The sequence below is a fragment of the Sinohyriopsis cumingii genome, unplaced genomic scaffold (assembly GCF_028554795.1).
Source record: "Sinohyriopsis cumingii isolate HCF-2022 unplaced genomic scaffold, ASM2855479v2 utg000426l, whole genome shotgun sequence".
Taxonomy (NCBI): domain Eukaryota; kingdom Metazoa; phylum Mollusca; class Bivalvia; order Unionida; family Unionidae; genus Sinohyriopsis; species Sinohyriopsis cumingii.
In genome coordinates this window covers 2,110,623-2,133,222 of record NW_028315897.1, presented here as the reverse complement: position 1 = coordinate 2,133,222, position 22,600 = coordinate 2,110,623, and the positions used below count along the sequence as shown (strand labels likewise).

General features: G+C 33.0%; 1 protein-coding gene across 1 annotated transcript in view; it reads left to right on the top strand.

The window, feature by feature from the left end:
• The window catches only part of LOC149774071 (uncharacterized), a 63,334-nt gene that overhangs the window by 7,039 nt on the left and 33,695 nt on the right, over nt 1–22,600 (top strand). Inside the window, exon 3 of the mRNA XM_089945841.1 lies at nt 251–274. Coding sequence (XP_089801967.1) covers nt 251–274 — 24 coding nt within the window. The remainder of the gene's footprint in view (nt 1–250; nt 275–22,600) is intronic.

Here is a 22,600-nt window from a genome sequence, read left to right as displayed (position 1 = left end):
GATAACGACGGGACAGAAAAGGTGGAATCCAAAGATTTACATACTAGACAAGCCCTACAATATAATAATTAAAATGGCAACATATGTGGATTATTTTTATTCATGTAATGACTTACACTGTGTGACATGTACCTTATTTCCATTTACATATATGACGAATATGTGCATGTGTATCTATTCGCTTTTTGGACAGTAAATCCGTGGGATTTATACCATCTTGTCTAATATCAGATATATTCTATTCTTTCAGGAAGAAAGAGAGAAAAAAGAAAGAGTAAGTAAGAAGATAACTGCTTTGAGTATATCACGCATTTATTCCTATTGTAGGGAAAAAAATAGCGACCTTCCTTTAGTAAATACGTTCAAATGGTCACTTTTATGGACTAATGAATTATACCTTTGTTTCATAAGGTGACCTTAAATAATACGACATTGTTAGACCAGCTGTCCTTTCTGTTAAATTATTGACTGTCCGGCCAATAACTATACAAGCCTTCAGATAATAATTTAGTTGCACTTTTTCTAAATATATAATGTGAATAACATTGTTTTGTTATATCTCACATTGCATGGTCACAAGAAGGAAAATGTAGTCTTGAAACGTTCTTCGTTGTCCGGAAAACAATTTTAGATATATTGGCAACGCTTTCTTATCCTATTCAACAAAACATACTGGATGTGTATCTTGAGTACAATATAGTCCCGTAGTTGTTAGAATGTCAATGTCACAACAAGGAAATGTTTATCTGTATGACCTTCATTGTTGTCCGTGATATAATTGATTCTAAAGCGCTAAAACATGAATCCTAATTGAATTTTTTGTTTAATTGTAACTAATGCCTATGTTTTGAAAACAAATCAGGCAGAAATCAAATTGGTGACCATAATTACTCTATAAATGGTAAGTTGTATAACAGGTACTACGTTGCATAAATATTAAATACTGTTTAAAACTCGGCACAGAATCACAGTAATCATGAAAGCAATTACACTGCAGCAACAACTACCGCAAATGTAATTGCGACGACATGTATTTTATAGTCCGCGACGAATTTATGTTTTGTAGCAGTGTCGGCGTCGCCTCTGCTATTTCCTTCTTATGGTTCGTGTTTGTTGTTGGTCTCGGTGTTGCCAGTGGATGTGTCAATGGTGGCATGAGCGGTGTCGGTGGTGTTTCTCGCAGCATCTCTTCCAGTTATGAAAATCAAAAGATTCTACATGAATCCAAACGCATTACTGATTGTGACTTTATTCACAAGTCGTAAATACTTAAGTGAATTATTTTTTATGAACTCACAATTGAAAGAGATGGCACCAGCTGAACGTCTCGCAGAAAATCCCAAGCCTAAAGTATGTATATTCCAAGAGGACTTCGCAGTGGACATTGCCACTTACAAAGATGCGGATACACAGCATCTACTCGAGCCAGCAAAAGCCGCACCAAAGTTTTAAGTGGAGGAACAGGAAACAAAAGCTGTTCAGTATATTTCAGTTCAATGGTTTACTTTCATACGCATATGCATGATTAAAATATACGTATTACAAAAGCTGCATAGCAATACAAATATAGTGTCCTATACAATGTTAAATCAATTTACTAGATAATACTAATTTAGTCGCGACACTGAACATCGTACTTTGAGAATTTCGGCAAAATGTATTTCAGATACAAACGCGAATTTATATGTTATACTCAGATCGGGGAACAGTTGCAGATATATGTTCTGAAAAGCAGAAAATCACGGTTGCTGTCCGGCAAAACCGCAAGTAAGGTAAGACCGTCGTAGAAGAGTTTTACAAGTTATTTCATGAGGAATACGATACGACTACAACACACAATTACGCATTCACAACAACATTATTAATCTAACATAATGCCAGAGCAGATTCCGCGAATATACCAGGGTTTGTCGACGACCCAATCGCAGCCGATGCTGATTTTACGTCGACGTGTTGGGCTGTTTTTCTGTTCGAGGTATCGCAAGGATTGGTGCAAATATTCCCACAGATAAAATAGCTGACCTTGAAAACCTGGGATCGAGTCTTGAGGAAATGCAAATGGAACAAGATTATATAAGTTATCGTAGAGACTAAATAACATATACCGATAACACATTCGAGCAGGTATACCTCCACTATATGAAGCATTAGCGGAACTATATGTCGTGGATTACTAGCCTTTGCTGAAGCCGTATCGCGACTATATTTCGCTCCCCGGACTATATTTCATATAAGGCAGAGCGATAGTCCGTTTGTTGTTACCTCGAAGGAAATTACACACAATAGTTTTATAGTTAATAGCATCGCAAGATTCACGGTATTTTATCAGTTGACTATTATTGAATATTTAAAGTGTCAAAAGTAGTTCTAGGCTGGATTTAAAATAACAACATTCTAGGTGTGCGATGCTGAAACACAGATTGGACAGATGTATCTAATAACAGAGTATCCATTCAAGATGAAATGTGTATGTAATAAAGAAGGATATTGGAGAAAACTGTGACATTATGAGATAACTTCTAAAAATATAAAATTAGGTTGAACCTTCTTTTAATTGAAGCTAAATTATTCACTGAAACAGATATTACACAAATACACGAGTCTTTCTAGTATTATTTTAACCGCGTATTAGACGGGAAAATTAGCAATATAATATTGATAACGGAGGTTATGGAAATGCTGGTCATTTATAAATCTTATAATCGTGGCTTCTGCTGAATGGATGGTCATGTCAGCAGGGGATTTTTACTTTGACACTTCTGGTGAAGAAAATGGGGCCGATCTGAGGTCAAATATGGACATCAATATGGCCAACTTGAAAATCTAGATTTTGCCACTTCTGAATGAAATGTAACATTGCGATACGGTTTTTAACAGAATACTTCTTAAAAAGGGCCACGGTACGTTCTTCTTGTATCAGTCCACATGAACATTGAGATACGGGTGACCTGATATTATTATATGCAAAGTTTGGTGGCGAAAGGATTGAAACATGAACCAAACACAAATTGCACAAAGACAGTGCAGATTTTATGATGAGCTGTCTGCCGTATTATTTGTTCCTGTAACCAGCAACGCACTGTATATTTTACCCAAAGATGTAGAAGTATTAAATTGCAGAAGACTGAACAGCTTGTTAATTTATATCTCCTCAGGATAAGGAAAAGGCAAGAAAGTTGAAATTCAGAGATTTATGTACGACACAAACCGTACAGTAAATCAGTTCCAACGACAACTTTTGGAATTACTTTCTCTCATGTAATGACTTGCACTGTGTCGCTTACTCCTTATTTCCAGATGCGAATATGTCTGCTCTCTCGTTTGAGAGCAATTGATTGTAATTTATATCACCTTATCTAATATCAGATTTATTATATTATTTCAAAAAGAAAGAGAAGAAAAGAAAAAGAACGAGTAAGTAAAAGTATAGCTGCTTTCAGTAAAAGAAAGTACAAATCATGCATTACATGAAGTTCTTGTATTATTTGTAAGACGAATATATTTATGAAAAATAATTAGTCGCCAAATTTACCTTATCTTTTCACTTACAAAAGGACGATTATTTTCAAACCCTTGTCTAGTTCATTTAGTTTCCTATATGGTGAATTTATTGCTTTCGTAGGAAAAGGAAGTAGCATCCTTCTTTCTGTAAACACGTACAAACGGACAGTCTTATGGGCCAGTGAATCATATCGTTTGTTTTAAGATGTGCCTATTCTAATCTGACATTATCCGCCCAGCTGCGAGTCTTGGGTCATTATTGACTGCTTGGCCTATTACTTTACAAACTTTGAGATGATAATTATTTGCTCTTTTTCTAAATATATACCGTGACTAACATTGTTATATCTCACAATGCAATGTCACATCAAGGAAAATGCAATCATATATTTGCTTCCCTATGCGGAATAAAATTTTAAAAATGTGAGCAACACTTTCTCATCATATTCAACAAGACATACGCGACGAGTAGTTTGATTATAACATAATCCAATCGTTGTTACAATATTGATGTCACAATAAGAGAAGGTTGACTTTTGTGACCTTACTTGTTGTCCAGATTATAATTGCTTTTAAGCACCAAAAACATTAAAATGAATTATAATTAAAAACTTAGCTTAAATGTACAGAATGTCTAGCCATCCTGTTTTTATTTATGTTTCAAAATACAGCAGGTGAACATCAAATTGGTGAACATAATTACTCTATAAATGGTAAATTGTCTGAAACGTATTTGGTTTTGTAGATATTAGATGTCTAAAACACTCTACAGAACATCGTCCGATATACACATTATACCCTTACCTTTCATGGCAACATGTGTCATATCTTAATGTGTGCTTAATTTCCCGCTGAAAATATGTCGGAGTTAGTCCAAAATGTATGTGTTAGCTCTGCTAGTCCGTCAGTCAGCACAAGGAGTTTGTTGTTGCTACTCCTTCTACAATACGAAACAGCGGCCACCGTCAAACTATTGCTATAACTACTCATCCTGAATCAATGTTCGTATAAACATAAATTAGTCCTAACTGTGCCATTTAGACATCGAATATGCATGTCAATGTGGCCAAACTGAAAATATTGTTATCAATATTTCTCCTGAATCAATGCTTATATCAGCAGGGAGATTGCACTGAAATACTTATTTTTATGTTTACCTGGTCGTAAATGCAAATAATGCCAATGCTGTTTCTAATATGTTTGCGCAGCTGCCATCTTGGCAAGTTCAGTATAACTACTTATTCTGCATTTGTTTAATTCCACATTGTGCTTTCATTAAAAGCTTTCGAACGATGTACAGTATATACGTACTTGCTATAAATGGTGTCAATATGATATGAAGTATGGCACAATGGCATCCATCTGGAAAATAATGTAATTGCTGTTCTTACTACTCTAGATCTCGAACTAAATAAAATAAACAAGTTAAACAAGGAAAATTAAACAGACAATTCATATCTGTAGATCATAAATTTGAAAATTCAAAACTGACAGTCTTGTGATTTATCTTCCAAATAATGTAAAATGTCCTGTTATTACTCCAAAAGTATATAATGGTTTGGAATGAATGACAATGTCTTTAATGCTTTGATGTACCAATATCCTGCAAAGTGATGACGTACAATATTATTGAATGTGCTGATGTGCTAATAGTTTGAATGTGCTATTGTACCATTATGCCACACTTAATTATGTCGTTGAATAAGTTCATTGTACTGTTTATTGTATAAATCGGGTGGTCATCGTGTCAGTCATTATCGCCACTCTCCCGAAGATATCATTTACGTCCATTTGATCCGGACCGACGTCTGTTCGGACTAACATTGGTCTAAAAACTACGTGGATAATAATTATTCTTCCGGTGATAACACCCCTCAAAAGTTGTCGTTAGATTGTTGCCTTATCTTCAGTTGTTATTACCAACCACGACAACAGTTATCACGAGATTACAGCGCAAGTGGTTTTTAAAAACAGCTGAGTAATATCGCAAAGTTCATAATTATTCCATGTTATAGTCCCTCACTACCACCAATGATCTCAATATCATATTGCTTAGGGTCAGTCGTGACATTGAACATAGTTCTGGCCTCGAATACGGTCAGCAGATCCTGCACCATTTTCGACGAGGGGATAAAATATAACAATCAGTTTAGTACATCAACTAATGTTTCTTCTCTTCGATCCCTATCTGTGTTTTTCGCTTGCTTCACTTTATATTAGTTTACTCGATCCGTTGATTCCTATCAGGATAGTACCTAATTGGTTCTCACGGCATTGGACAATTATCTCTGGAAACAGTGACGTTGATGTTTCTCCTGCGCGGTAATCGTTAAAAATAATTTTAGTGCAAGAACAACAATCGCAATTGTAAACGCTATGCCGACAAGTGTCTTATATTTTGCAACTAACTTTATATTTTATAGCAGTGTCGGCGTCGCTGTTGCTACTTTCTTCTTATGTTTCGCGTTTGGTGTTGGTGTCGGGGGTGCTAGCGTCGGCGTCGGTGGTGACGTTAGTGATGCCGTTGGTGTTTCTCGTGGAATATTTTCCATTTATTAGCATCATATCATTTAACATATTTCCAGTAAGTAATGTAGCACAAAGCGGAACGAATATGGGACCAACTTTAATAACGAGATTACTAGACATGTATCTCAACTTAGGTCATATTACTTTATTACAAATAAAGCAAATGATTTTCACGTATTGCATGATCAAGGGAAGTTTAATCTTTACATTTAAACATAACCACGAATGATGTTTGTTCTCAAAAATATTTGGACACCGAGTTGTCTTTTGTGTAATTATCCACAAACTGAGTTTTGAGTGTCTTGACGTAAATGTCAATGACACTTTGTTGACACGAATATAAGTAATATTATGAGTATAAGTATTTATGTGGGATCCTCAGTAGCCGACTTTAAACTTTGTTATAACAGTGGCAAAATATCATTGATTGGTATATATATACATCCGAGTATATATAGCGTGTCTTTAGCGATTTATATTGCCAGTCGTGCACAACATACTTATTTATATAATCGTCCTTGAAAATATTACGCACAAATTCACTATCACTGGAACGTCGGTAACCAATCACCATGGAGCGAGTTGCTGTAACGACTGAACAGTGTGCATTTATCTTGTTTAATTTGTATTTACTAATCATGCTATTAATCAGTGCAGATGGGAACCCGTATGTACACGAAGCCCGGTGTAGTAGATGACTGATCCGAACGTCTGGATATTCTACACGGATTAAAACACATTGTGACATATTTTACATCTCGTATACGCTTAAGTGAACGTTGTGTGATAAGCGCACACATGGCAGATATAGCATCAGCACAGCATGTATTAGAAGACCCCATGCCATAAGTGATAATATTACGGGAGTACCCCGGAGTGGAAATTGCTATGGACACTGATTCGGATATGCAGCGTCTATTCGATCCAGCAAGATTCGTAATACAGTTTCAAGAGAAGGAATGGAAACAAAAGTTGCTAAGTACATTTCAGGTTCAATTGTTTACTTTCATAAGCATCCGAATGCTTAATGGCATAATAATACTTTAAACGCGACACTGAACCTCAAACTTTGAGAAATTCTGTAAATTCGGTACATATAACAGCGGAAAGTTGTATTTTATACTCAGATCGGGAAACAGTTGTAGATAACAGTGTTGCAAAGCAGAAAACAACAGTTGCTGTCCGGAAAAGAACTGCAAGTCAGATCAGGTCGTCATATAAAAGTTTTGTAACTTATTTACTGAGTAATACGACACGACGACAACACACAAACACGCATTCACATCATCAATCTAAAATAATGACAGAGCCGATTTCATGAACATACCAGGTTTTGTGGGCGACACTGTTACATACTATGACGATTTTCCTTCGATAAGTTGGACTGTTTATCTGTTAGAGGTATCGCGGATATGATTACGTTAAGGGAACTGCAAGTAATATATTTTTTTTTATCGGCGATCCTGCAAAGTGAAATCCTGCGATGTCAATTCGCAAGGATCGGTGCCGATAGCACCACATATAAAACAGCAGATCTTGAAGACCGTGGATGGAGTCATGAGGAAATGCAAGTGGAACGAGATTGAATAAGTACCCATATAGGAGAAGTAACATACATCAATGACACCTTTCGAGCAGGTATAATTCCACTATACGATACATTAGCAGAAATATATGCCATGAATTACGAGCCTCTGCGAGACCGTATCGGGACTATATTTCCTTCGCGAGACCATATGTCTCAGAGGGAACAGCGTTAGTCAGTTTCATCTCGACGGTAATAGCGATTCTACCCGTGAAAATATCGGCTGAAATTGCACCAGCCACAACAAGAACCAAAACGTCACCAGCAATGCCTGCTTCGGCCTCGGCACCAACGATTTCATCGCAGACATCAATACCAGTTGCACCTGCATCATCATGAACTGCACGGTAACTATCTGCGTGGGAAAACGTTCAATCACGGTAAACAAACTCTTACTGTGGTTGCCAAAGAGAGGTCGTCCATGTATAATTGGAGCTATGGGATCAAATTTATTACAATGGCCGTTGCGGCTTTTGCAATAGTCGCTGTTAATGTTGTCCTTTCGTTAATCATAGCCACCGCGGCAGGAGAAACTGCGTGGAAATTATGTCGAGATAAACCACAATGACGACCTTAAATCGGAAAAATTACAAATGCTGTTGCTGGACCAATGACGATGGTAATATATTTTAACGCGCCAATATCTATATCATAGCTAAACCGTGACACCCTTGTCGGAGGCGGCTGTCACACTAGTGACCACCACTGTGCTCGTATTGCGACCGGTGCCGACAGTTCTTGAGGCTTAGTCGTTTCCGGTGGCAGTTTAGCGGACGAAGATTCATTAGTCATAAAGGCATCTGCGCATATTAAATATAACAACGTGGGAATCATATGTAGTCTTTTTCCTATGTAAAAATCTAGTTTTGTTTGTAGCTGTTAAACAATGCATTTAAATTCTTGCTGTCATATTTCAAGGGACACTGCGAATGAGTTATTTGAATTGATGTTTGCCGCTATGTTAACAAATTGTAATCTCGATCGTGAGATTGTGTCTGTGAAAGACAAACCGCAAATTAATATTCCTGACGAGATCATAAGATCTACGATAGTGTACACATTAAGAACCATCATTAATTGTACACAATGTTCATAATTGTGTCCACTCTTGCTTCCGCGCTGCATTTTCCTGTCTGTCTTTGCTTTAACTCTATATCTATTACATTTTATTGATACGCAGATGATGTATAAATTATTGATAAGTTCACTTCTGTGTGATCACGTTCACGTATCTGGCAATTTACTTTCATTCGTTGAGAATAAACATAGGCGTATAATAAACAAGATATGGTATCATTGATGCTACCATCTGGTTGATGTTGGATGCACCTGTGAAATTAAACAGCCTATAGTCGTGCACCAAAACACAACATAAAATAAATAACGAACAAACGACATAAGCCTCGACAACAAATTAGGCTAATACCCAGTTTCGTCGATGCCTCTTTATCAATGTCTGATTTGTGTTACGGTTGAAAAGAAATCAAGTATTCAGGTTTACTCCCTTCTCCCCTCCTTAATCAGCTGGTAACACACTATAATTTAGTATTATCAGGACCTAGCTCGGCCATTACAAAAAGAAAATATATCGAGATTGCACGTGAATATAATATGATATATATACGATATTATAAGGTTTTATATATATATATATATATATATATATATATATATATATATATATATATATATATATATATATATATATATATATATATATATATATATATATATATATATATATATTCAGAAATATTAGGGTGATCATATTTTTCAATAACTGTTTCAGTTGTATATAGATATCTTTTAAAAAGGCAATTATTGTTGAATCTTTGAAGTTGATATATCTTGAACCATTAACTTTGAAATCCTTGAAGGTTTAATTTTCTTCTGGAAAACTTGAACACATGTGAATCAAATTAGATTTCCTTGATATGATATATCCATCTCTGATTGATGCTTAGTTATCCCACATAGTAAAGAACTGATCAAAGTATTTAATTTCCTTTAGGACTTTGCGCTTCGTATTTAATAGCTCATTGTATATATATATATATATATATATATATATATATATATATATATATATATATATATATATATATATATATATATATATATATATATATATATATATATATGTATATATATATATGTATATATATATATATATATATATATATATATATATATATATATATATATATATATATATATATATATATATATATATATATATATACAATGCACCCATACAACCCTTTCTCAGTTGTTATCTTACGTATATGCAAGGTAATGTCAATATGGAACATTTATCACTTTTAGCTCTAACAAGCTGAATATAGTGTGCACTTAATTTCTACATGATGCTGACAAATGAAAGTATATATGTAGGTGATAAATAGAGCAAGGACATTAAAATTATAAGCAAAGTGTAGGAGGTCAACTAATGTGGAGCAAATATGAATAGATTATACCTTACATTGATTTGTTGGAAATGCCAATGTGATGCCCTAACATTTTATGATTGAGTTGTATGGCTAATATGGGATACTCAAAATACATTACCTGTTGTACTTTAGTGCAATGATGGTAGTCACTCATGATTTCTTAAACATGTATAATTTTATAAAACAAAACTAGCATGTACATGGCTTTTAGTTAGAAAACATTCATAAATTATATATTCTTTCTCATATTTATATGGTACCCTGAGAATTTGTAATTTGTACTCTATGGAGATTCGAACCCAAGCTTACGGACCTCATTTCAAATCTCCGTAGTGTACGAATTAAAATTATATAACCTGTATTATAGTAGTATTTATAGTATATATATCCTAGAAATTGATTCACAGCAGTATTCAGATTCTGGGGCAGGTACCCTTGCCAGGGTTTATACAGGAATGTGTCTGATTATGTCTTACGTCCAATAACTTATATATAAAGTAAAAGTTATACCTAATCAAGCATGCATCTAACATCAATTCTTTCAGTAACGGGTGTCATGACTGTTTTATCCCGCATACCTTTATTCACTTTATGTGGATCATCATACATACATATTCAATTGAAAGGTCATTATTTACATACCCCGACAAGCACCTCCAGCAAACGTATATGCTAAAGTACGCTGTCATATTTGGACACTAAACAAACAGGACAAAACAAACAAACAAATAAGAGATTTAAATGGGACTGATTGCTCACTTGACTGATATTTGCATACTAGCCAATGAAAGCAGTTGACTAAGAAATCTCAGTCAATAGGATGTTTTGTCTAGACTATTTTGTCCAAACCTTTTGATATACAAAAATAGTATTTCATGGCTTCTCTACATTAAAATTAAAAATTCTCTAATAATAGAGTTATGCCTAGATTACTGTAAAGTGACATTGTAAATGAGAATATACCTCATAAATCGAAGACTTGATGTGAAACAGAAATTTTTAAATTTAGTATGCAAACCTTGTTTCATATTAGCTAGTATAGAAAGATATTGTGCATAAGAAACAGTTTAAATCTTGTCTTCTCTCTAAACAATATTTTCATCACCCATTTTTGTATCAAATTTGTGTCAGGTACCTGTGTAAAGACAAACATCAGCCACTTTTTCAAAATACTTTTGACTGAAAAGGTACAGAAACTAAAACTACTCAAAAGTACATAATAAATGTAAATCCTTGCTATAAAGCAATGTTGAACATTGGTAATTGTTAATGGTGGAAATATATGCAGAAGTATTCTCTGTGAATCATCATTACCTGAGCACTAGGACAAGTAATAGTGTTACTTGGTACAATGTGTTATCTCATGAGAAGAAGAGGTCAAATTGTTTTTGTGAACCTTGACATCACAAAGTCTATTATGTTCAAAAATCTGGGGCATAACGCAATCAAATAATGATGTAGTATGCATTCATTTAAGACCTTGTCAATATAGCACTGCATATACAATTTAGTTGAAATCAATAGGACCAAGTAAAAGTTATCATCAGACAGAGTTTTGTAATAACTAAAAGTTGGATACATTTTGAAGAAGCATTTATTGTTTTGTCTTTAAGCATAAACATATTATATGATAAATATAGTATTTCATGGAACTGATCCAAGCGTAAGATAGGACGTCAGATAAAGCAAGATGACTGCATTACAGTATTTATCTGATGACAAGCCAAGATTAATAATAGATTCACAATCTCGCCTTTAAAAAAGAGACACATAGTTACTGAAGATATTGTTTATAAAAACAATTCCACCCCAACCTTTTCCGATGTATTCAGCTGGCTGACGTAACCACTACAACCCATTATATGGCTGGTTGCATTGACCACACCAACACATTCACAGAGTTATTCAGCTGGATGCTTTAACCACCACAACATATTCAAAGTTATTCCACTGGTTGCTTTGAATACGCCAACACATTCACAGAGTTATTCAGCTGTGGCCTTGACCGCCCTAATCTAATCAGAGTTTTATTCATTTGGCTGCCTTGATAAAGCCATCCTATGCAGAAAGTTATTCAGCTGGCTGTCTTGATCAATCCAACCTATTCACATAGTCATTATGCTGGCTGCCATGACTGCTCCAACATATTCAGAGTGATTCACTGGTTACCATGACCATCCCAACCTATCCAGTGTTATTGAGCTGGCTAACATGACCACCTGAACCTATTCAGATTTTTATTCAGCTGGCGGCATTGACCAATCCAAACTATTCAAAGAGTTAATTAGTTGGCTGCCATGATTGCCAACATATTCAGAGTTATTCAGCTGGCTGCCTTGACCACCCCAACCTATTCACATATTTATTCAGTTGGCTTGCCTTGTCCACACTAGCCTAAAAACATAGTTATTCAGCTAGCTGCCATGACCACTCCATCCTATTCATAATTGTTCAGTTGGATGCCTTGTCCACACAAAACTGTTCAAAGTGTTTTCCAGATGGATGCTTGATATAAATATGGAATAAATATGGCATGATATTATTCAAGCTGTGCTTCTGTCCTATGCTATTGAAAGATCTAAATACAAACAGTATGACTTCAATCAGCTAATCACTATGGAAACATGTGACATATATAGCACAGCCATACATTTTATTCATCAATGAGCGATTATAGCACAGCTCAAACAACTGTGAATTCACCACCTAGATACAATGGTGAACGGTATGGTCCCAACAGCATCAGGTTTAGGAAGTTTTATATGAACTGTAGTTGGATTTAAACATGGCAGATTGCTATATTTACTTATCTGGCATAGAAGGTATTGTAAGCATTATCAGGTAAGCAGAAGATCTCTGTCACATAAATCATGTGGGTTTTCCATTAAAGACAGCAATGACTGTATATTTACTAGCCTTTGGGGTTTCCCATGAAGGTCTACAAAGACTGCAGATGGACATGCCTTGTGAGTTTCCCACGCAAGGGCTGTAAGGATGGCAAATGGACTGATATATCCAAAATACTTATAATCAGAGAGATCATGGAATCTATCTGCTGAATAAAATCTTCTGTTACAAAGATTTCTTGGAAATAATGCACAATCTGTATATACACACATACATACATACATACATATATAAATACATACATATATACATACATACATACATACATACATACATACATACATAGATACATACATACATACATACATACATACATACATACATACATATGTACATACATACATACATACACACATCACACATACATACATGCATGCATACCTCGGATGCGGGAGGTCATAGGTTTGATCCCCAGCCGAATCATACTAAAGCCTTACAAAAATGGCACCTGCCTCACATGTCATTCAGCATTAAGAGGTTAGTGTTAGGACTGGTTTGCCTGTTGTCAGGATAATATGACTAGGTGGGACATCATGCTACATGTCTGCGGCATGATGCCCTAGTGCTAGACATTACTAAAAAGTGCCACACTGCAGACATTGTAGAGATATGACTAAAACATTGTTAAAGCTACATGAAAAATCCAAGTCATCCACACACACACAAACATGCATACAATTTATACTGTTTAATTCAATAGTTAATATTATCATAAAAGTATATCTATAATTTGTAGTAGAATTCATTTGTATTGCTGATCATGGTGAAATCAACAACTGAACTGCTCGAGCATTTGATTGGTTCACTGAGATTTCAAGGTCAGAATAGGGTTGCTTCTGTAAAATAATAAGAGTTAACTGTTCGAGATTTTTCTGAATCAGATGGTTTTTTTTATATTTTAAACACCGAAAATGACATATATAGTGGAGATATATGTTTCAAGTGGATTTTTATGCAGTTGTGATATCGTTAATACGATGTGTTTAGAGAGAACATGTGATTCATTGATAACATATTGAGAGAGGACATGTGATTCATTGATAACGTATTGAGAGAGAACATGTGATTAATTGATAATATATTGAGAGAGAACATGCGATTCATTGATAATATACTAAGAGAGTATATATATATATATATATATATATATATATATATATATATATATATATATATATATATATATATATATATATATATATATATATATATATATATATATATATATATATATATATTAGTGCATCAAGTGATGCCAGAGGAGGGTTTATTATGTTTGCAATAGATGTATCCAGACAGATACGGTTACAAAGTTGGTTGCTATAATAAATGTGAACATATAATGAGAAACACAGGTACTGAACCTAGCCAGGTATAAATATGCTAATAGAGAATAAATAGACTTTTAGCAAGATAAATAACTCTAGCAATCAAACAACAACATTTTCCTACCTTCTCTTTTCTACATGTGTTTTCACCACTCTATATGGATTATTTTAATGAATACCCAATGGATGTGATTTCAATTCAAAAATGTACAATATGTAATTATAATAGATAATCATATGGTACAGGTAAAAAACTGTACAATATGTAAGTATAACTGTATGTTGTATGAATTCAATAAACTGTCCAACCTGTAATTATAATTATCAACCATGTGAAAGATTATGATTGTTTACACTAGGTATGATAATAAATGAAATGGTATGAACAGATTTAACAGCAAATCAGCACACTACTGGCTATATATTACCACTTATAAGTTACGTTTTTACAATGCTATGATAAAAAGATACAGAAAAAATAAGAAGAAAAAATCTTGCAAACATGATGTCCTTCATGATGAATAATAAAATGTAAATTTGTTAAATTTCTTTAAATGCTATAAAAAAGATAAAGTTTATTTACTTTAAAAGCCTTTAAATAAAGGGTAACACATTATACATACATACATACATACATATATATATATATATATATATATATATATATATATATATATATATATATATATATATATGTTTGAAAAGTCAAAAAATATTATGTTGGTACGTCATAGAGTTTCTTAACTGAGTTCACATCTCAGAATTAAACAAAGTGAATTTATAAATTGGAATTTCTAAATGTTGACATACAAAGTTTGTGTCCCTAATTGTACATCCGATGAAGCATCTGCAGGTACCGAATTTGTTTCCTAAACTAATTAAATTTGTAGCTGATTATTTCCTATAACGTCCTATTTCCTTTGAGGCACCAAGGCAGCCAACCAAGGCTGGCTAAGGGCATTATCAAATGCATGACTTTGGGATTACAAGTCAAACACTCTACAAATGAGCCACCATGATCATGCCTACAAACACAGATTGGTGGGGGGGATGTGTTAGACAAATATTCATGTGATGGACACATGCAGGGTGGGGATAAGGTGTGTTAGATGGACAAGTATAGAGTGGGTGGAAAAGTGTGTTAGATGGAGAAGTACAGAGTGAGGAAAAATGTATTACACATATGGACAAGTACATAGTGGGGAAAAGAGTGTTAGATAGATGAACAATTAGATGGATGAATAATGAATGAATAAATGGAGAGACTGATGAATGAACGTATGAACAGCATGTGCCCTGATTTTAAAAATTGGACTGAAACAAGATTGGAACTGAATGGGTTACCATAATAGGATTAAGTGAAAAGATTAAAACACGCTGTAGGCAAATGAGTGTGTGTGTGTTTGTGTGTGTGATTTGGATTTGTAACGTAGCTTTAACAATTTTTCTGTCATATCGCTACGATGTATGCAGTGTGGCAGTTTTTGTAGTGATGTCTAGCACTGGGGCATCATGTCGCAGACATGTAGCGTGATGTCCCACCCATTCACATTATCCTGAAACCAGGCCGACCAGTCCTAACACTAACATCGTAATGCTGAGTGGCAAGCGAGGAAGCTGTTAGTGCCATTTTTGTAAGTCTTTGGTAAGACTCGGCCCGGGATCGAAACCACGAGCTCCCGCATCCGAGGCGGACACTCTAATCACTTGTCCACCGAAGCTCTAGTATGTAAATGAAATATTTATGATAATGAAGTATTAGAGTCTCTACAAACACGCAACAAGATATCAATGCATCAATGACATTGAAAAAAGAAATATAATAGTAAGTAAACAATAACAACCAAACAAATACTCTAATAAGACTTAAAACTTGGACACGATATGCCTTGCTTTACACACCATGAAAATAACACAAATGATTAAGTTATACACTGCCATGAATATTGTAGTTATTCTAATAAAGGCCCCTCTAATAAGAACATTCATATATGATGAAGGCATTAAATCCATACATATTAATTATGGTATGTCCAAATAATTAAGAGAGCATATGTGTAATGCAATGACTATTAGAAAAATCAAAATTTAATTTACAACCGTTTTCAATCAAACAGCGATATTCTGTATTGAACACCCCTGCTTAGTCATTAGTTACCCTTAAAGTAGTCAATAGTTACCTTGAAAGTAGTGAATAGTTGCCTTTAATGTAGTCAATGGTTACATTTAGTAGTCAATAGTTACCTGTAAAGTTACCTTTAGAATTGTCAACAGTTACAGTTGAAAGTAGTGAATAGTTGCCTTCAAAGTAGTCAATGGTTACATTTAGTAGTCAATAGTTACCTTTAGAATTGTCAACAGTTACCTTTAAAGTAGTCAATAGTTACCATTAAAGTAATCAATAGTTACCTTTCAAGTAGTCAATAGTTACCTTTAAGGTAGCAATCGTTACCTTTAATGTAATCAATATTTACCTTTAAAGCAGTTAATAGTTACCTTAAAGTAGTCAATATTTACCTTTAAAGTAGCCAATATTTTATTTTAAAGTATTCAATAGTTACCTCTAAAGTAGCCAATAGATATATTTCAAGTAGTCAATAGTTACCTTTAATGAGGTCAATATTTACCTTTAAAATAATCAATATATACCTTTAAAGTAGTCAATAGTTACGCGTAGTTGTCAATAGTTCCCTTTAATGTAATCAATAGTTACCTTTAAATAAACTGCCACACTGCAGACATCGTAGCGACATGACTGAAAAATTGTTAAAGCTACGTTAAAAATCCAAAAACAAATCCAAATAAACACACACACACCTTTAATGCAGTCAATAGTTACATTTAAAGTAGACAGTAGTAACCTTTAAGGTAATCAATTGTTACATATAAGGCATTCAATAGTTACCTTTAAAGTAGTCAATATATACCTTTAAACTAGTCAATAGTTACCTTTAAGATAGTCAATTGTTGCCTATAAGGTATTCAATAGTTACTTTTAAAGTAGTCAATATATATCTTTAAAGTAGTCAATAGTTACCGTTAAAGTTGACAATAGTTACCTTTAATGAGTTCAATATTTACATTTAAAGTATTCAATAGCTACCGTTACAGTATTCGATAGTTACCTTTAAAGTACTCAATAGTTACATTTAATGTAGCCATTAGATACATGTAAACTAGTTAATAGTTACCCGTAATGTAGTCAATAGTTACCTTTCATGTATTCAATAGTTACGTTTATAGTAGTCAAAAATTGCCTTTAAAATATTCAAAAGTTACTTTTAAAGTGGTCAATAGTTACCTTTAAAGTAGTCAATAGTTACCTTTTAAAGTAGTCAATAGTTACCTTTAAACTAGTCAATAGTTACTTTCAATGATATCAATAGATACCTTTGAAAGTAGTCAATAACTACATCTAGCAGTCAATAGTTACACTTAAAGTAGTCAATATTTACCTTTAAAGTGGTCAATAGTTGCCTTGAAAGTAGTCAATATTTTCCTTTAAAGACCTCAATAGTTACCTTTAAAGTAGTCAATAGTTACCTTTAAGGTAGGCAATATTTACCTTTAAAGTAGTCAGTGGTTACCTTTAAAGTAGTCAATAGTTACCTTTAACTAGTCATTAGATACCTTTAAAGTAGTCTATAGTTACATTTAGTAGTCAGTAGTTTCCTTTAATGTAGTCAATAGTTACCTTTAATGCAGTCAATAGTCACGTTTAAAGTAGTCAGTAGTAACCTATAAATTATTCAATACTTACCTTTAAACTAATCAATTGTTACCTTTCAGATAGTCAGTTGTTACCTTTAAAGTAGTCATTATATATCTTTAAAGTAGTCAAAGTTACCTTTAAAGTAGTCAATAGTTTCCTTTAATGAGGCCAATAGTTACATTTATTTAGGTCAATAGTTACCTTTAAGTTTGCCATTCGTTACCTTTAAACTAATCAACAGTTATCCTTAATGTAGTCAATTGTTACCTTTAATGTAGTCAATAGTTTATATTAAATTAGTCAATATTTACCTTTAAGGTATTTAATAGTTACCTTTAAAGAAGTCAATAGTTACCTTTACGGTAGTCAATCGTTACCTTTAAATTAGTAAATTGTTACATTTAAAGTAGTCAAAAGTTACATTTAAGGTAGTCAAATGTTACCTTTAATTAGTAAATAGTTACGTATAAAGTAGTCAAATAGTTAGTTTTAAAGTAGTCAATAGTTACCTTTAAGATACTCAATAGATACATTTAACGAGGTCAAACGTTACCTTTAAATTAGTCAATAGTTACATAGAGTAGTCAATAGCTACCTTTAAAGTAGTCAATAGTTACTTTTAATGTAGTCAATAGATACCTTTAAAGTAGTCAATATTTACCTTTAAATTAGTCAATATTTATCTTTAAAGTAGTCAATAGTTACCTTTAATGTAGTTAATATTTATCTTTAAATTGGTCAATAGTTACCTTTAAAGCAGTCAATAGTTAACTTTAAAGTAGTCAATAGTTACATTTAATGAGATCAGTATATACCTTTAAAAGTGGCCAATAGCGACATCTAGTAGTCAATATTTACCTTTAAAGTAGTCAATAAATACCTAAAAGTAGTCAATAGTTACCTTTAAAGTAGTCAGTAGTTACATTTAAAGTAGTCAGTAGCTACATTTAATGTAGTCAATATGTTACTCTTTAAATTAGTCAATATTTACATTTAAAGTAGTCAATAGTTACCTTTAATGTAGTACATATTTACCTTTAAATTAGTCAATAGTTACCTTTAAAGTAGTCAATAGTTGACTTTAAAGTAGTCAATAGTTACATTTAATGAGATCAATATATACCTTTAAAAGTAGTCAATATCTACATCTGGTAGTCAATATTTACCTTTAAGGTAGTCAATAGTTACCTTTAAAATAGTCAGTAGTTACCTTTAAAGTAGTCAATAGTTACCTTTAAAGTAGTCAATAGTTACCGTTAAAGTAGTCAATAGTTAACTTTAAAGTAGTCAATATTTACATTTAATGAGATCAATAGATGCCTTTAAAAGTAGTCAACAGCTACATCTTGTAATCAATATTTACCTTTAGTTATCTTAAAGTAGTCAATATTTACCTTTAATGAGTCAATAGTTATCTTTAAGTTAGTCAATAGTTACCTTTACAGTAGTCAATAGTTACCTTTAAAGTAGTCAACTTACCTCCAAAGTAGTCAATATTTACCTTTAAAGAGGTCAATAGTTACCTTTAAAGTAGTCAATATTTACATTTAGTAGTCAATAGTTGCATTTAATTTAGTCCATAGTTACCGTTAAAGTAGTCGGTAGTTACATTGAAAGTAGTCAATAGTTACCTTTAACGTAGTCAATAGTTATCTTAAAGTAGTCAATAGTTTCCTTTAGTGAGTCAATAGTTACCTTTAAGTTAGTCAATATTTACCTTTCCAGTAGTTTAATAGTTACCTTTAAAGTATTCAAGTTACATCCAAAGTAGTCAATATTTACCTTTAAAGAGGTCAGTATTTACCTTTAAAGTAGTCAATATTTACATTTAGTAGTCAATAGTTGCATTTAATTTAATCCATAGTTGCCTTTAAAGTAGTCAGTAGTTACTTTTGAAGTAGTCAAAATTTTCATTTAATGTAGTCAATATTTACCTTCAATGTAGTCAATAGTTACCTTTAATGTAGTCAATATTTACCGTTATACTAGTCAATAATTGCCTTTAAAGTAGTCAATATTTACCTTTACACCAATGAAAATTGCAATAAATATTATCTCTTCTTGGTCTTTACTGGCAACAAAATGATTATTTTCTACTGTAAATTTGATAACAAGCGAATCTGATTTCCATGCATCAGTGTATATATTGTGTGTAATATCCTGCAATAATGCTTCACATTACTCTCAATCATTTTCACCTATGTGAGCATGGGTGTTACAACTCTACAGTCACAAACTAAGTAACATAAAATAGGCAGCAAAGAATTTAATTATCAGAGTTGTAAATGAAAATGTAAGAACAGCTTATAGTATTATGAAGTGAATCCAAAACTAGTCCTTATAAAGGTCTATGAAAGTCCAAGATGAGTGAAAAGTTCCTTATACATTTCAAAATCAGAAATGCACTGGTCCTCAAAGAACCATGACCCTCTCAAGATGTGTTGTCCAGAATTCCTTTCAATAATGTATAACAGTTCTTGAATAATATTATAGTCCAAAGAATGAGCACTTTCCATTTCCACTGAACAGTCCAAGCATATTGGACCGCTCTGGTAGCCTAGTGGCTAGAGCATCTGCCTCACATGCTACATGTCTCCGGCATGATGCCCCATAGCTAGACATCACTATAAACTGTCACACTGCAGACTTAGAGATATGACTGAAAAATCTTTAAAGTCATGTTAAAAGTGCAAATCACACCCCTCCAATATTTTCCTCTCAAATAATATCTAAGTACAATATAAAATAGTGTCTGCATACTTACAGCATAAGCAAAATAAGTGTGAATGTCTCCAAAGTTGAAATGAAACTGATTTCTTAATCCTCTCCTTATATACACCATATATTGCATCTGTATTTCACAACATACCCCATGAAACAGAAAATATTACTCATTTTGTTTCAATTTGGCCTATTCACATGACTTAGCCCAACCAATGGGAAGTTACATACCTATTCTACAAATGTTGAAACCACATCAGTCCCTGGGAAATTAAGTCAAAAGTCTTTTTCTTAAGATTAGGATGATTAATTGTCAACACACAAGTTAACATATACCTATAGATCCTATGCAATATTATTCTCTTAACATATTCCGTTCATGTAGATAAACCTAACTAAATATAATCTGTAAAGTGTACAGCCATGAACAAAGATTATAAATAAATTAGACAAAATCATCTATCAGGAGTTGCATAAAAACATAGATATTCACATCACTGGGTTCAATCCTTGGTTTCAGCAGTGGTTGTCATTCATTATGTGAAAGTTTCCTCTAGGTTTATAACGACCCTCACATTAAAGAGTCCCATTTCTGAACAGGGAATTGAGCGTACAAGACTTATTGCAATTCAATGCATGTATAATTTATGTCATAAAACTTCATGTCTTTGAAGACGTGTGCTCACTACAGAATAAGACTGTGGGTTTATATGACAGATACGTGTAAAGTATAGAGCAAATATGCAAAGAACAAACTAAAAGAATAAGCTAACAGCATCATCCTTTATTATAAAATTAATTTTTCCAATAATTAAAAAAATAATAGCATGAGAAATGGACAGTAAAATAAACATTCCCATCGCGGTTGTGCTACGTCCATTTATCTTTTATAATGCGTTTCAAATGTAAATGATTGAACATAATGCATACATTTACCCATTTATACAATTGCCTTTACAAAATATTTTAATTTCAATATCTTGTATCAATTAAACTAGAAACGACTCTCATGTAAATGGATATGTATGTCACGATGTAAAATGTTGCAGCCATATGCACTTTTCAAATGATAGGCTGTCCGTTACCAAGATAAAAAAAATCTTGGAACAAATAAACTTAATTTACTTGATACCAAAATATGACAACAATAAACTGGAGTTTCTTAATACTAAAATCTGACAGCAATAAACTGGATTTTGTTAATAGTAAAATCTAATAGCAATAAACTATCTAGTTCTTTCTCACTGACAGAACACTCAGTGTTTCACATCACAGTAAAAACTTTGTTGTGATATCTCAAGCATTTTTTGGTTAAAACTTTTATCAAAATATAAATACCTTTGCAATCAATTTGATCAGCTACATCCATTATCAATTATCCGACCCAAGTACAAACTGACACCATTTTTTCTTAAGGTTTATTTAATTTACATTTCACCTATGATTAGGTAATTTATAACCAAACATTTATGCAGCACCAACTCTATTTCTGATTTAAGCCATACAAATGTTGACTTCTTTGTTCATATAAACATACTCTTTTCTCTCCTGCATCCCTACCTCATGATTTGAATGTCTATTGCCAAAACAGAGGACAACTCTTGTTAAAATTATGTTAATTAGCCATATCTTCTGATGATCAGCACCGTACATACATAGTTTTATAGCAGTCCAATAAAAGTGCAATAGTAGTTGCATTACACATTGTGATATACAATGCACCAAGCCATAAGTAAACAAGGGCAATAACTCTTCCATAAATTAAGGAAGAACAGAGATTTGTCAATAAGTGCGTTTATGAATGATGACCTTATAATATAAAAAATGTTTAACCGCAGTCAATAAAATGGCAAGACAACTTGCATTC